Source organism: Eufriesea mexicana, unplaced genomic scaffold (assembly GCF_001483705.2).
Source record: "Eufriesea mexicana isolate 0111107269 unplaced genomic scaffold, ASM148370v2 scaffold620, whole genome shotgun sequence".
In the NCBI taxonomy this organism is placed as follows: domain Eukaryota; kingdom Metazoa; phylum Arthropoda; class Insecta; order Hymenoptera; family Apidae; genus Eufriesea; species Eufriesea mexicana.
Genome location: NW_016908778.1, coordinates 655,330 through 672,259, shown reverse-complemented (window position 1 = coordinate 672,259; position 16,930 = coordinate 655,330). Strand labels below are relative to the sequence as shown.

Here is a 16,930-nt window from a genome sequence, read left to right as displayed (position 1 = left end):
ATATAATATAAAAATAAATATAATATAATATAAAAATAAATATAATATAATATAAAAATAAATATAATATAATATAAATAAATAAGATAGGCAATTATTTTTAAAAAAGCATATGATTATCTTGCAGGAAGATAAAGCTGGCGAATACCTTGATGTAATTAGCTTTAATCGTTATAATGCTTGGTACAATAACCCAGGGCGACTCGATACAATAACGAGCAGAGTGATAGGAGAGGCTGAAGCGTGGCATAGAAAATATAATAAGCCTGTACTTATGTCCGAGTATGGAGCTGATACTATACCTGGATTACACGAAGTAAGCTGTTGAACAATTATATATCATGTGGATTAAATCAGAAGCAATTGCACTTTCGTAAATTAAATATTAAAATTTTTAATGATTATTGAGATATATACTTTTATGTGCGATGTATATATATATTACCATTGATATTAACGATATCTTGTTACTTTTTCTTAGATCATTAAAACTGTATTATCTTATCTTTATTTTTTAACTTTATTTTTATTTTTTTTATTTTATTTTTTTTATTTTATTTTTTTTACTATTTTAGTTATTTTAATCTAACTCGTTAATGGAGGTTTCACAAAGACTTTTATTAAAAGAGGATTTCAAATGGAACATTCAAAAGGGTGTAGAATTTTACATCTCTGTATATATTGTTAATAGTTACGTTCCTGACAATGTTTTTATTTAATTCTTTGTATATACAGGGTTCCCAGTAACGATAGTGCAACCAGCAAGGGGGTGATTCTACGTGAAAAAACAAATCGAAAATAAAGAATAAAATTTTTTCGTTCGAAGCTTCGTTGTCGAAAAAATTGACTTTGAATATTTACTTAATAATATTTACTTTCAATATATATTAAAAAAAATATATATTTCTATTTTTTTTTTTTTACATGATTATTTTACATAAACTTATTGCACGCGTTCTATTTTTCAAATTTTTACTACGAAAATTTTAAGTATTTTTCAACTAACTATTTTTCAAAATTTTACTACAAAAAATTCCAATCTATTAAAAATTATTTTTCAGTTGCCTGAATATATATGGAGTGAAGAATATCAGACAGAATTATTATCTAAACATTTTAAAGCATTCGACCAATTAAGAAATGAGGGATTTTTTATTGGTGAATTTATTTGGAATTTCGCTGATTTTCGAACAGCTCAAAGTAAGTAAAAAATATCATATATATATATAAAAGAGAAGAACAGTTGACAATACTAATTACATTAAAAATGTTCACAGCATTCATCAGGGTAGGTGGCAACAAAAAGGGTGTATTTACAAGAGACAGACAACCAAAAATGGCGGCTTATCATGTTCGAAAGAGATATTATTTTCTTCAGAAGGAATTGGATGGAACAGAAATACCGACAGATCTCGAAAACTACATTTCGCATTACTCTTTTCATTCAAAGCTTTAATATCGTCTTTTAATATTTTGCTATTTTTGTTAATCACTTTAAAGATAATTGTTTGTTATTTGTCTATATATACATAAATGTTATACAAAAATTATTTGCTTATCTTTCCTCTTTTAATATGTAAGCTCTATTCTTATGACAATGCTGCCATCTCCAGCGACGAAGTACTATTTGATTTTTATACTGACATACATTTCCGTTTATAAGTATTTGAATACTTTATTTTATAAAAAACATAATACCTAACTTTATTAATTATTAACTAATTTGTTAATTTGTTTGTATTTACGTAAGATAACCGTAATGCAAAACATAAATCGAAATGCAAAAGTCTGTAAAAACTTTTTAAGTGTTATAGAAAAATGATGTATTACATTATGAAAGTTATGTATTATATTCTCAAACTAAATTCTGAGAAAATTTGAGATGAATTAATTTTAAAAAACTGAGGATGTTTGCCTAAAATTTTAATCTGATGCATAGAATTATATGATTTCGTGGAAAATCTAAAATTACTTAAGGTAGTGATTGCTGTTGTGAAAGATGCAGCAGATATAGATTAAAAAACATTTAATCTTTTTAAAGATAATGGTAGAAATTTGTATTGTAATACTGAATACATAGTTTATTTATAACGTAAAATCGCAAATGAATTTATAGAATATTAAATATTTTTCCAACGTTTTATCTGGTTTACAATTTTCTTTAAATGTTCTAATACTTATAAGTGAGTATGTATATCAATTATTATCAATGTACTTTTATGTTTAATAATCGTAAAAATAACATCAAATTCTTAATAAATGTTTTATAAAAAAAATAGACATAAACATTTATTCTTATAAATATTGGATGAGTTATACATGTATAATAAATTTAATTATATTAATTTAATGATTCTAATAAGTCTAATGTGATATAGATCTACATACGTTAACATGATTCATCATTAATTTGAGGTTCGACAACATTCAAACATGCATCTGCCATTTCCACAAAAATTGGTTCAGTCATAGCTAAAGCAATGGCTTTTGTTGGGTCCTTATCAGTTAAAACAGCACGCATTATATCTCGTACATGTAAATTCTGTAAGCAGTTTTTCAATTCTTTGCTGTATCGTAGTTGTTTCAGTTTTTCAATGGGAACTGTATCCTCTGTTGCAAATTTATATTTGGCACTATCCGTTGAATTTTGAACATCTTCTAAGTTTGCTTGAACTTCCAATGGTTTACACTTATTTTCTTTATGTTCTTTATAACAACCTATGGAACAACTAATACACATAAATTATTAAATAAATTGCAGTATATAAAAATTATTAAAGAAATTTTGAAATAATATTAAGAAAGTGTTTATATTCTATAAATTATAGAATTTATGTAACAATTATATACATGAAACAGTTATTCCACTTATTTAACTAATTTGTTAATTTGTTTGTATTTACGTAAGATAACCGTAATGCAAAACATAAATCGAAATGCAAAAGTCTGTAAAAACTTTTTAAGTGTTATAGAAAAATGATGTATTACATTATGAAAGTTATGTATTATATTCTCAAACTAAATTCTGAGAAAATTTGAGATGAATTAATTTTAAAAAACTGAGGATGTTTGCCTAAAATTTTAATCTGATGCATAGAATTATATGATTTCGTGGAAAATCTAAAATTACTTAAGGTAGTGATTGCTGTTGTGAAAGATGCAGCAGATATAGATTAAAAAACATTTAATCTTTTTAAAGATAATGGTAGAAATTTGTATTGTAATACTGAATACATAGTTTATTTATAACGTAAAATCGCAAATGAATTTATAGAATATTAAATATTTTTCCAACGTTTTATCTGGTTTACAATTTTCTTTAAATGTTCTAATACTTATAAGTGAGTATGTATATCAATTATTATCAATGTACTTTTATGTTTAATAATCGTAAAAATAACATCAAATTCTTAATAAATGTTTTATAAAAAAAATAGACATAAACATTTATTCTTATAAATATTGGATGAGTTATACATGTATAATAAATTTAATTATATTAATTTAATGATTCTAATAAGTCTAATGTGATATAGATCTACATACGTTAACATGATTCATCATTAATTTGAGGTTCGACAACATTCAAACATGCATCTGCCATTTCCACAAAAATTGGTTCAGTCATAGCTAAAGCAATGGCTTTTGTTGGGTCCTTATCAGTTAAAACAGCACGCATTATATCTCGTACATGTAAATTCTGTAAGCAGTTTTTCAATTCTTTGCTGTATCGTAGTTGTTTCAGTTTTTCAATGGGAACTGTATCCTCTGTTGCAAATTTATATTTGGCACTATCCGTTGAATTTTGAACATCTTCTAAGTTTGCTTGAACTTCCAATGGTTTACACTTATTTTCTTTATGTTCTTTATAACAACCTATGGAACAACTAATACACATAAATTATTAAATAAATTGCAGTATATAAAAATTATTAAAGAAATTTTGAAATAATATTAAGAAAGTGTTTATATTCTATAAATTATAGAATTTATGTAACAATTATATACATGAAACAGTTATTCCACTTAAAGTGATATTTTACTATTTCTTTATTATCATAGCGTCAATAAAATTTTCATATATAATATATAATACAATATATCAAAAAATACATTTCATTTAATACAGATAATGTTATCTAAATGTATACTTTATTATTAAATAATTATTGAATTATAATTTTATTATAACAATATTTAGAAAAAGTATTTAAAAATTGAAATGTCATACATAGAAAACTTTGTTTGCAAAAAAAATATTTAAAGTTTTCATATAATATAACCTAAATTGTACAAACAATATAACTTTTGAGTAATCAAATTGTGACTTTTATCTTATTAATGTCACAAATAAAGATTATAATATTGTAAGAATAAAATTATTTGAATATTAAAGTTCTTTTATTCCTCTCTTCGCATGATTCTTTTACCTTATCTCTCTATTACAAATTAAATTTCATTAAAATTCATTCTTAATGTATTCTTAAATTATCATGTTTACATTGTATGTTACTATATTTATGACCATACATAAATTCCTACATATTAAACTATATCGATATTACTAATAAATATATTTATCAAACTTTTTAATTAGAAATAAATCATGTTATTATCTTAAGCTTTTTCAGTACAAGTTTGTGTTTGAAACTTTGATATTAATATTTGTTTTTTGAAAAATATTTCTATACATATATTCCTCTATTAATTTATTCTCTTTGAAATTGAAGTTACAACAAAAAGAATAAAAATAACAGATAAATAAATAAAGTAAAATTATAACTACAGATCGATAAAATACATATTTATACACTCAAAAATTAAAATTGTAATATATAATGTTATAAATATAAATAAACAATAACATCTAATTGTATATGGTAGAATGTGAATTAATAGATTGAATGAATAAATTACAATGTACAAAATTTTTTAATTTTGTTTAAATATAGCAAACGTAATATAAAAGTTACAGTAAATTCAATAACAATACTATAATATGTTGGTTGCATTCACATATTAAAAGCTGTCTAAAATCATTAACATAACCTCTAAGATACTTACTACGGTTCTCTACATATAGGACATTTATATAAACACTCTGGTTTTCCGCATACGTTACAAATTTTTGCCATTTTAACTTAACGTTCCCAATAATTGTCTTTTTCAAATTACTTTCTAATTACACATTGTATAGAATGTTTATGATTGCTACGTTTGATCACATGTCTATCGCGGAATGCGAGTCATGAACGAAAAAAGTCTATTATTTTTCACAGGAAAGATTGCAAAATAGTAATATAAAAATCGTGTAGGTTAAAATTATAATCGTCGATTGGTAAATCAAAATTATAATCATTAATTGATCAAAGTTATTAAATTTCAGTTCTCATGCTCATTCAAGCTAACTTTCAAAGATTTCTTGAAATATGAAATTTTATATCTACTTTCTCTTATTAAAAATTTCTTTAGATCAATTTGAACTGGCGTCAGTTTTAGATACGATATTATCTATCATAAAATAGAACATATAATTAAAATTTATGAAAAAATATATTTATTTGCTATGATATATTACATTATTACAAATTTAGCTATAATTACAAAGAAAAAATGTAATCTTTAACAACACGTGATTCAATTTTTGCAAATATTTATACAATGCTGACTTTCAATCACAAATTATAGTGCTATAATTAAATATGTAGATGTATAAATAAAACATATATTTATACACTTTATAGATTTATATATAAATTTTGAAACGTGTACAAATTTACATTTCGTTATATATAATATTTTTACTTTTATTATCTACTTAATTTTTGTTTCGATAAATGTAATAAATATATATACCAATATAGCAAATTTAAACAAATATACATATATATGTATGTATGCATATATTAAAAAAATTTATACATTATAATTTTATATAAATTTATATTAGACAAAAAAAAAAGAAATGCAATGAAATGTTATTATCAATATTCAAAGAATTAATTCCTTTTCTAAGTTATGCATATTTATCGTCGTTTTCTTGTCTGGTATTCGAAATCTTGTCGAAGTTAGCATTCTCGCCATGATTCGCAACTATTTTCACGGAGAAACGTCAAGGCGGAATTCGAACGTGTTATTAATATTTACTGCGTCGTTATAATTGAACAATTTGCTTAGCATCTAAATAGTCTAATTTGTATCATATATCATGTACTATTTCCTTAAACAAAATATTGAACAGTATTAATTTCAAGCGTATGGAACACATAAATTAACATGGAAATATCCTTAAAATCTGTAAACTAATTTGCAATGCTAGATAAATTAGCGATTAATCTACAGATTTCGCATAGCATATAATTACTGCAATGTTTAGATAAAATATAGTGATAATAATGATAATGTGACTTATAGCATGAGTTTCATTTCCTTATTTTAACAGGTTCTTATCTTTAGAAATATCTTACTATGTTTTCGGAACATAGATATTTATTCTACGATAATTGAAAACAGCAACAATAAATTTTATACATACCTTTTATTAGCAATAGTTATGAGAACATAAGTCCACCATTAACTATTAATGTTATCTAATAATATCAGTTGCAATAATTCTTTATTAAAACATTTGATATACTAGAGTATTTTTATTGTATATTTTCTTTCATTTTAATTAAAATATATAATTAATAATTAATGGCTGATTTAAATGTGAAATGACTGTAATATAAAGAAATGATTAAAAAATGTTATAAAAAAATGTAAAATAGTATAAGGTAGTTACTTTAAAAAATGACTTAAAAAATTATTAAAAATATTACATTTTGTGTATTTATTAGATTTGTTATATCATTGTGCGGACTTTCATAGTTGGTTTAAAAATTAAGTTATAGTTCTACAAAAACCACTTTTTTCTTGGATTATTGTTAAAAACAGGTGTTTCGGTGTTGCAGAAAATCAAATAGGAAATTTTATATTATTTTATTAGAGTGATTATTGCACTCGGCATTTACAAATTTAGTTTGGAAAAGTACAATGCAGTAACGGTATTTAAGAACGTTTTCAAATTTCAATTGCAAATAAGTAAATAAATAAAATATTCGAGTAAACAGAAAGCATCAGAAGTTATCGACTTTATATTTATCGTTTACAGCTTATATTCTAAGCTATAATTAATTTTATTAATTTTATTCCACTTAATTTATTTAATGTTTAATAATATTTTTGTAATTATAAAAAACTCGTATCAACTTATCATAGATAAATCATCATCTACTTATTGTTAAATGCGTACAATTTATTTCCAGAATCATGAAATAATCATTCTCTTAAATTTACTATTTCATAAACTACCACATTTTAATTCACCACTTTAGTTTAATCACTAGACTGTTTCTATTAACATGTAAAAAAGTTTAATTAGAACACGCTGTTATTACTTTATCCTAACCTAAACCTAACCTAATTTCGAAATCAGGTGATGAATGAATTTTTCCATATTCGTATCCACAGTTCAGAAAAAGAATCTAATAATTATTCTTTTTCAAAAATGATTTAATTCCAACCAACGTAAAAAAGTTCGATTCGAATATTTGATTCGTACAATTGCCGAATACTTCTTCAAAGTGTTATTAGAACAGTGTTTCGTCTGGATCTCCACTTTCGTACTGCCCCATGCTTATTTCGAATAAAAGGCCCTAGTTGCGAGCGTGAAATTTTCGATTCCGCTCCATAGCACAACAAATGCGAATGGACTTTCTTCCTCGCAAACGATCGCATGTCCTGGCGTTACTCGTGCCAAGGTCATTGATTCCTCCAGTAAGTAGTTCCGGCTTAGTTTCTGGGCCAGGTTAACCGACCTAGCAGTGCTACCAACGTCGACCGGAATACCATCACCAACCGTGACGTTGACACATCTTGATACGACTGCTCCGGCAGCCGGATAGCCGGACAACCGAACACAATCGGACCGATAACGAGTCCCGTATACGATTCTACTTTTGGATCTGTTCACAATTCTTCGCTTACTTTAGTATTCTTTTTTTAGTTTTATATTCATTTCTGTAGGAAATTAAAATACGTTGGCTTAAGCCTCTGATTGTCTCACTTTAGGATGTTTTTAGGATCTTTTATTATTTTTTCTTTATCTCTTGAAAGAATTTTTTGTGTCTTGAAAGAATTTTTAGAGAATCTTTAGAAGAAAATTGGTTTATTGATAGAATTTAGTAGTTTCGTCAGATTTTTTGTTTTTGTTTTAAGTTGAATATTTTAGATAGTTTCGTGTTGGAGAATGTGAGAGTAGAGAGTAAGAGATTGGTTATTAATATTTATATTTATGATATAGAGAATAACATTAAATTTGATATACAACGTATGTATTTCTTATGCAATAATTTTTGAAGTTAAAATATTAAAAATAAAAATCTGATTTATTAAAGAGATCGTTTATATATATGTATATACCATATAATACATCATACTATAATTTGTAATATTATTATCGTGTTATCTATAAACCGTACTCGAATAACAAAGCATACTCGAGGTATTTTTCAGACATATCCGCATTCATTATTATAATAATTTCATATAATTAATTATTTCATATAATTTAGTTTACATAATTTATTATAATAACGTAACAATAATTCTTATTAAATTAATTAATAAATTTATAATTTGAACCTATTTTATTTTAATTTGATATCGTGATGAACAATATTTTCTTAATAATTATCGTGATACGTAATTTTCGCATAATAGTATATAATTTCATTTTAATTTAAGTTTCATTATTAATAGGCATAGTATGTAACTAAAACACATTTTTATCATAGAAATTATCTGGGTTATAATGTAAGTAATAGTTTTAAGTAATATTTACTTTACTTTTAAGTAATATTTAAAATTGCATAAAGTGATAGAGATATACATATGAGCATTTTTTAATAAATGAATACATTACTTGACAAAAAGATACGATATATACAATCTTCATTTAAGTTAAAAAATGGACATGCATTCGTGGTATTATTTCAAATATTATTTGCGTTATTGTGCGTTAGAAATATTTATAGTCGCCGATTAAAATTTTGTTAATTTAGGAAAAAAGTTATTCAAATTACATGGAAAAAAATTAAAGAAAATCTATTCGAAATAATCAGGGTATGCTAAATATTACTTGCAGTATTACAAATGGGAAATTAATTTATGTATGTCATCAAAAATCAATTAATATTCGTAAGTTATTTTGTATTATGACATTAATAACGTTTACATGCGACATTTAGCGTTTAAATATTGTTAAATATGACAGAAAATTTTTGCAATCAAAGACTGAATCGAATGAAAAATCACAAGTACGCAACAAAGTGTACATAAAAATTAAAAAAAAAAAATAAATAAGAAAAAGTATCGTTTTACGAAGTCTTGTAGAATTTACAGTTAATAGTATACGAAGTGTAAATTATGCACCTTTCAAATATAAATAATTTATATATTATAGTGACTTTATAATTTTAACGTTAAAGTTTGATTTGCGATATTACTTTATTACTGTAAAAGCCAGATTTTTATATATCTTAAGTATATTTATTACTATAAAAAGCAATATTAAAGATAAAGTAATTTTGTCATATATTTCTAAAACCATTAGTATTTTATTACTTTTTACAAAAATGTATTTTCCCAAGAATGTAATATTAATTAAAATAATTTTTTGAATATTTCAGTGTTTACATGTACATTCAACAGAAATGATATAAAAATAGAAAACGTTACACGTCATTTTAAAAATAGAACTTTTATCAAAAGTCCACCGTATCTAATTATGTAAGTTATAAGAAAAAGGAGTGAAAAATAAAATTGTCAAATTCCATTCATAAATAGTACAAACGTAGTACATATAGTGCAAATGACGAGAAAATTTTTCTTTTTTAAAGTTACATATGCTTTATAATGTTATATAAAATCGTAATTATAATTTAGAATGAATTATTCGTGAGTTATTCGATGAGTTTCTTATCAATTTGTAATCATATTTTGAAACAAGTGTTCGCTATTAAAAAACAAGTTCTTTTAATTACCTATTAATTTTATTTTCGATATTGCAATAGAATTAAATTATTTTGTTAGTAACAGTTATTAGTTAGATATCCGTCGATCATTTATTCAACATATTAATTAAACTGAAATATTGTCCCAATAAATTATGAGCGATTTAAAATCAGATGTACCGTTACGTTCACGTTACGTCACATGTGAATCATATTTCTTTATAGTATATTTTGTTCGTGGGAATAATTCTATCGATGATGTTATTGAATATTAAAAATAACATTAACAAGAACATCTATGATCAAACACAACTTATTAGCCAATTATGTTTAATATTACACAATGCTAATTACAAGCGCAAATTAATCGTATGCTTACGTATGTTCACATATAAAAAACTATTTTTAAATATAAATTGAAGATTATATCGATGAAATTTTTATTTAAAAAGTTAATTTATTTCTTTACTTGCAACTTCGAACATGAAAAAGAAAAAAAGTGTAAAATTTTAAATAAAATAGCACATTCCTATTATAAATAATATAGATAAAAATAAATATTCTCTTTGATGTACAATAATATAAAATTTGTCAAGATAAATATTTTAATATCGCACAATTTGAGAAGATAATTAAAAATATTTCAAGTTTAATAAATATTCGTTATTAGTTAAATGTTAGTTTCACAAATAATTTTATATACATATATAATTCACTCTAACTCTGATCACACTTTATCATACAAAAATTATGCAAAAATTTGTTAGATAAATTCTACAATTTCAATTACATCGACCCAGTATTTTTTAAAAAATATACGCAGCGTACATGTATCACGACAATATTGCACAAGTTCCTATTTTAAGATCCCAAATTACATACTACTCTTGTCACTTAATCCTAGCTTTACTGTTACGACTATCTCGTAGTCCCAATCCCATCTAAACTTGCCATTAGATTTTCAACAGCTAGCGATAATTTACGATAATTTATTATTGTCATATCGTAAAACGCAGGAATCATAATCTTGTCTTGTCACGATGTGGAAGGTGCCGCGTCGCTGATGCCGTTTGAGTTATTCGAGTGACGTCAGATGCAACATAAAGTTAGATGACGAGCCACGACGATGATCGCGTACGATGACGTTGGCAGGGCGCTGAAAGGTAAAGCAAGGTAAGTCAAGGTACAGCAAGACGAGACAAGGTAAAACAAGGTCGAGTAAGGCAATGCAAGGCATAACAAGGTAAGGCATAACAAGGTAAAGCAAGGCATAGCAAGACAAGGCAAAGCATAGCAAGACAAGGCAAAGCATAGCAAAGACAAGACAAGACAAGACAAGACAAGGCAAGGCAAGGCAAGGCAAGGCAAGGCAAGGCAACGGTGAACTCAAGAGGAGGAAGGAATAGCAGGAATCTTGTTTCGTTGGCTTCTGGTTGGCCAGTTCTTTCCAGCACTTCGCAACGTCAACTTCGCGGCCAGCGTGCCAGTCGTGCCAGAGATGGAGACACTATATCCGCTCGCGACTTCCTCTTCGCAAATCGTCCAAAGGGAATGACAGTGACCTACTTGCCGGTTTCAGGTGCGCGACACGCCGACGTCACTCGAAATTGCTATTCTATCCAGTTGCCAGTTATTTACGCTTGTGCTCGTATCTTCGTTTCACGTGATCGAGCCAGCCTGACCGTTGTCCACTGGTTCGTGTGTAATTTGTTATTTCTGAAAGTTAGAATGGACAAAGGAAGAGAACGAAATTTTAGCCACATCGGTAATCGGACACCGCGCGCGCTCACGTGGATGTAAACGGCGTGCTTGTGCTAACAAGATAAGTATGTTCAATGATTTTCGTACGCTTCGAGATTAATTTTAACCTTCGAGTTACTTCACCAATACACCGATTTCTGCGATACATTATAAAGATAAAGCTACTTACATTTTCAACCATACGAATTATCTGTAACACGTTGCTGTATATTCGAAACGTATGCACGAACGTCCATACCAATTTACTCGACTTATTATCGTGACGCGCCAGATTTAGCAAGAACACTTGTTTCAATAAAGTGTACGTCAGTCGGTAATTCTAATTTTTACGCTGACGTTATTTAGAACCACCTCGTGCACGTTTGTTTTCCCGTGTGAACGACGCTGCCTCTATCTATCGGACGAATAGCACGAATCATTGGCATTTCGATCGGTTACGATGAACAGAAATATTCATGTAGGGCTACAACGCAATCGAAATTCGTGCTAGTTACTTTTGTCGACACGTTCTACTTCTGCTCTTCCACATCCTTTCCGTATCCGGGCTATGAAAGTCGATTATCCGCTCTACCTTGCTTCTAATCTATGACATTTTGCGGTAAACGTGCAAATCTCTTACAGCAGAGCAGAGTTCATTCTTGCTCGTGAATTCATTAATACGTCGATTCGAATAAGGTTAGGAAAGATTGCCGAGAAAAATGTTAATGCGTTAGGCTAAGTAATGTACCACATAACCTGTTTATTTGCAATTAGAGAAATTAATACTTGAAAAACGCTAATAAATATTTTTTATCAACGTTTTGAGTCGAATACGTTTCGCGTCAGTTTCGTAACTAGTGGTGGAAAGAATTTGACGAGTGTTAGATTCGACCTTGAAATTGGCTAAAATCGAAATATTTACATCGCAAATCTACAAACATATCAGTTTCTTATTTCCAGCGTAAAGAGGTGTATTTTACCTGAAACGGAACAAACAGCAAAAAATCGTTAAATTTCATTCAATAAATACGATATAAATCGATAACTATTGTCGATAAATTATTTTATTCGTTAAATATAAAATATGATAAATAAATATATAAATAGAAATAGGAATATAATAATAAATATAAAACTTAATGTTTCAAATTTTGGTAACTGTAGTGTTAAAATAAAAAAGACCAGTTGTAACGAAATTCAATTACTCGGTACATTTTATTGAATAGAAACGCAGTAGAAATGTTTGCTAATTATTAGTTGACAATTCGAAAATAAAAAAATGATTTAAAAAGATAATGATATTGAGAAATACTTATAATCCTATTACGTTGTAGTAAGAAACAGGGTACTTATGAGAGCTAACTTCCTTGAAGGTTAATGTTCAGACGTTTTTCTGAAGTGGTGAATATTCATTCATTCTTCTTTTATAACTGTAAATAAATGTAGGATAACATACGAGTGTGTGTGTATATATTTTAAATGAATTTGAGGTATTATTAATTTTTCAAATTTCTTTCTTGCGCAATAAACAATTTAATATAATGGCAATTTATTTTTATTGCAATGCTACTATTTGATTTATATAAACCAAAAAAAGAAATGAAAAAAAAAATGACAAAAATAATTCGCGTAAATTACGTGCATAATTACGTGCATATTATTTGAATGTAGAAAAGGATCATTAATTTTAATTAAATGAAAATTAAAAATTTGTTAAGGAAATTAAATTTCATTTCAGGATTAATCAAAAGTAATAAAATTGCTATTTAAACAACGAGAATATATTATACATTTATTGTCGTGTCGTAGCATTACGCACATGCATAACGATCGCTAGTAAAATTTTCACCACGTTCCTACACTAAATTTATTCAACGAAGGTTATGTTATGAATATTATCAAACTATTATTATTATATTATGAAAATAAACAAGTATCTTGTTCGAGACATTTTTCAAAACGTTGTCATAAAGTTTAAATATACGTTAGTATACATTTATATCATTAAAAAAATACGAATTGACATCTTCCATACCGATGCATGAACTTTGAATACGTTACCCTGATTTTCTCGCAAGAAATATGTACGTCTCGGATGGTCACGTGATACTCAATGAACATGGAATACGCCTTTTAAAAATATTCATACACTCCTTCTTATATCGTTTCTACCACTATTTGTCTGGAGTTGAAAAGAAACACGAGAGGATCGAATCGAAATGAGGACAAACAACTGCGTTAGCAGTTGAATAACTTTGGAATGCAGCCACGGTCGGTATGCGGAGCATTCTCTCATCCTGTTGCCGTAGAATTGAGTGCGATCCTGGAACGCGGAAACTCGAAGCAACCGCTCCTAGGAAAAGTTCCGAGAACGATCTGCTCGACAAAGCAAAAAGATTGAACAATCGAGGCCCCCTCGTATCTATTTTCATCGTCCTTTCTTTCTTCGAACTATCTAAGACAATTTTATGTCTCAAAAGAAACATTCGTGTTACCTTCTGATACGAAACCTCATTTCCAACCAAATACCGAGCAATTTACGTTCCAGTTTCTCATTTCTTACGCATGGTGTTCGAACGTACAGTATGCGTATACATCGTATGTCGGTAAAGTAGATTACGTGAAACGTATGGGAGGTCAAAGTCTGACTTTGGTTTCGTTTACCTTTTTTATTCTCACCGTTATCGTGATTTACATCACTTATGAGGTTCTTTTATCGTTTTGTCTGCGATTCTTCGAAACATAAATCGAAAAGTATGTGGTATCGAATATGCATTGTGTATACGTACTTCGAGCAACGAGAATCGAGTCAAAGGAAATATCGACAGAGTTCAAGTATCGATTAAAATCGTACGAAATGTCTTAACCTTGATTTCTTTTCTACTAACCATATTACAGTACATCATTGAGATAGGTTTAAGCCCTAGTTTAATGTTAACCGTCTCGGATATTTCTTCTTCGAAAAGTACCGTTTTGTGTGTACTATATATTTAACTGACAGTGTTTACATACACATGTTTGTAGAAACTATTTAGTCATAAGTAAGAAATGTGTAAGGGTAAAGAATGAAAGAAAAGTGCAGATGCCGAATGGTAACAAAAAGCATAAAGGTTACATTATAGTGCAAGAATTGTCCGAGGATTTGTCCAAAAATTTCTTTTTTATTAACTATTATTACCGATTTTTTAATTATAGACAATAGTGAAAATGTTTTTTAATCGTTTTCATATATGTTAAAATTAATATTTATATTTATTAGAACGTAATTGCAAATTTCATTCGATAAGATAAACATTTTTTATTTTTTCTTCAGAGGAATAAATTTTTATTCATTTTTTCCCCCAAAATATACAATATTAATAATTTTCCATAACCTTTTAAAAATTTTCTTTAATAAACGAAACAACTTTTACATATAAAATAATATTTCTTAATAAAAACACTCGACAAGTTTTATTAATTTAATTAACTTTTTCATCGTTATATTTCAATAATATTGGATATCTAAGACAATTTTATGTCTCAAAAGAAACATTCGTGTTACCTTCTGATACGAAACCTCATTTCCAACCAAATACCGAGCAATTTACGTTCCAGTTTCTCATTTCTTACGCATGGTGTTCGAACGTACAGTATGCGTATACATCGTATGTCGGTAAAGTAGATTACGTGAAACGTATGGGAGGTCAAAGTCTGACTTTGGTTTCGTTTACCTTTTTTATTCTCACCGTTATCGTGATTTACATCACTTATGAGGTTCTTTTATCGTTTTGTCTGCGATTCTTCGAAACATAAATCGAAAAGTATGTGGTATCGAATATGCATTGTGTATACGTACTTCGAGCAACGAGAATCGAGTCAAAGGAAATATCGACAGAGTTCAAGTATCGATTAAAATCGTACGAAATGTCTTAACCTTGATTTCTTTTCTACTAACCATATTACAGTACATCATTGAGATAGGTTTAAGCCCTAGTTTAATGTTAACCGTCTCGGATATTTCTTCTTCGAAAAGTACCGTTTTGTGTGTACTATATATTTAACTGACAGTGTTTACATACACATGTTTGTAGAAACTATTTAGTCATAAGTAAGAAATGTGTAAGGGTAAAGAATGAAAGAAAAGTGCAGATGCCGAATGGTAACAAAAAGCATAAAGGTTACATTATAGTGCAAGAATTGTCCGAGGATTTGTCCAAAAATTTCTTTTTTATTAACTATTATTACCGATTTTTTAATTATAGACAATAGTGAAAATGTTTTTTAATCGTTTTCATATATGTTAAAATTAATATTTATATTTATTAGAACGTAATTGCAAATTTCATTCGATAAGATAAACATTTTTTATTTTTTCTTCAGAGGAATAAATTTTTATTCATTTTTTCCCCCAAAATATACAATATTAATAATTTTCCATAACCTTTTAAAAATTTTCTTTAATAAACGAAACAACTTTTACATATAAAATAATATTTCTTAATAAAAACACTCGACAAGTTTTATTAATTTAATTAACTTTTTCATCGTTATATTTCAATAATATTGGAAAAAGTCTTAAGTTGAACGTATATATACAATTGGGACTCTTTTTACACAATGTACCGTGCAAAAAAAAATCTATAAAAATAAAAAGTCAAGAAACAATTGTTATTTATATAATTGTTAATTATAACGAAGCATAAAACTCGTGTTAAACTAAAACAAACAATAAAAGAAGCAATTTAAAATACAAAACCGCATTTGATAACAATATTTTTGAATGTTTATCGGTGTTCTGGGTTTGAAGGTAAAAATAAACAAATTGTATTCAAGGAATTGTGCAAATATGAATAAAACATGTTTAAAAAATCGCGTGACTAAACGAAATGTGTTAAAAAACGTACAAAAGTGAGTAAAACGTGTAAAAGTGAGTAAACCGTGTTGAAAAGAAACCGTATACGTGAATCGTACAAAAAGAGTACCGTGTAAAAAGAGTGTCTGGTAGACATAATCTAAATTCTAAAAATGAATATAATATCGTATATATAATAATGTATATGTATATATATGCATTATGCAATATACATTTACATATACATAATTCAAACTTTAAAAATAGATATGTCATATATTTAATATTAAAATATATATAT

The 16,930-nt window shown here is 27.0% G+C and overlaps 3 protein-coding genes and 1 long non-coding RNA gene across 4 annotated transcripts in view; 1 reads left to right on the top strand and 3 right to left on the bottom strand.

The window, feature by feature from the left end:
• Window positions 1–1,496, top strand: part of LOC108546181 (beta-glucuronidase) — a 25,089-nt gene extending 23,593 nt beyond the window's left edge. Inside the window, exons 8-10 of the mRNA XM_017898129.1 lie at window positions 128–316; window positions 1,062–1,200; window positions 1,278–1,496. Coding sequence (XP_017753618.1) covers window positions 128–316; window positions 1,062–1,200; window positions 1,278–1,456 — 507 coding nt within the window. The 3' untranslated portion in view covers window positions 1,457–1,496. The remainder of the gene's footprint in view (window positions 1–127; window positions 317–1,061; window positions 1,201–1,277) is intronic.
• Window positions 1,497–2,318: 822 nt separating this feature from the next.
• Window positions 2,319–2,740, bottom strand: LOC108546177 (zinc finger HIT domain-containing protein 3-like). The gene has a single exon (XM_017898125.1). It carries the CDS (start codon window positions 2,738–2,740, stop codon window positions 2,390–2,392), a length of 351 nt encoding a protein of 116 aa, XP_017753614.1. The 3' UTR covers window positions 2,319–2,389.
• A 736-nt stretch (window positions 2,741–3,476) lies between these two features.
• LOC108546191 (zinc finger HIT domain-containing protein 3) lies at window positions 3,477–5,169 on the bottom strand. The gene is made up of 2 exons (XM_017898140.1): window positions 5,065–5,169; window positions 3,477–3,887 (listed from the first exon to the last, which is right to left on the bottom strand). The coding sequence occupies exons 1-2, from the start codon at window positions 5,133–5,135 to the stop codon at window positions 3,548–3,550; spliced, it is 411 nt and encodes a 136-aa protein (XP_017753629.1). The 5' UTR covers window positions 5,136–5,169; the 3' UTR covers window positions 3,477–3,547.
• Window positions 5,170–11,105: 5,936 nt separating this feature from the next.
• LOC108546194 (uncharacterized) lies at window positions 11,106–12,127 on the bottom strand. Its single transcript, XR_001890125.1, has 3 exons — window positions 11,986–12,127; window positions 11,622–11,771; window positions 11,106–11,211 (listed from the first exon to the last, which is right to left on the bottom strand). It is a non-coding gene; the product is annotated as an uncharacterized LOC108546194 (long non-coding RNA).
• Between the last annotated feature and the right edge of the window lie 4,803 nt (window positions 12,128–16,930).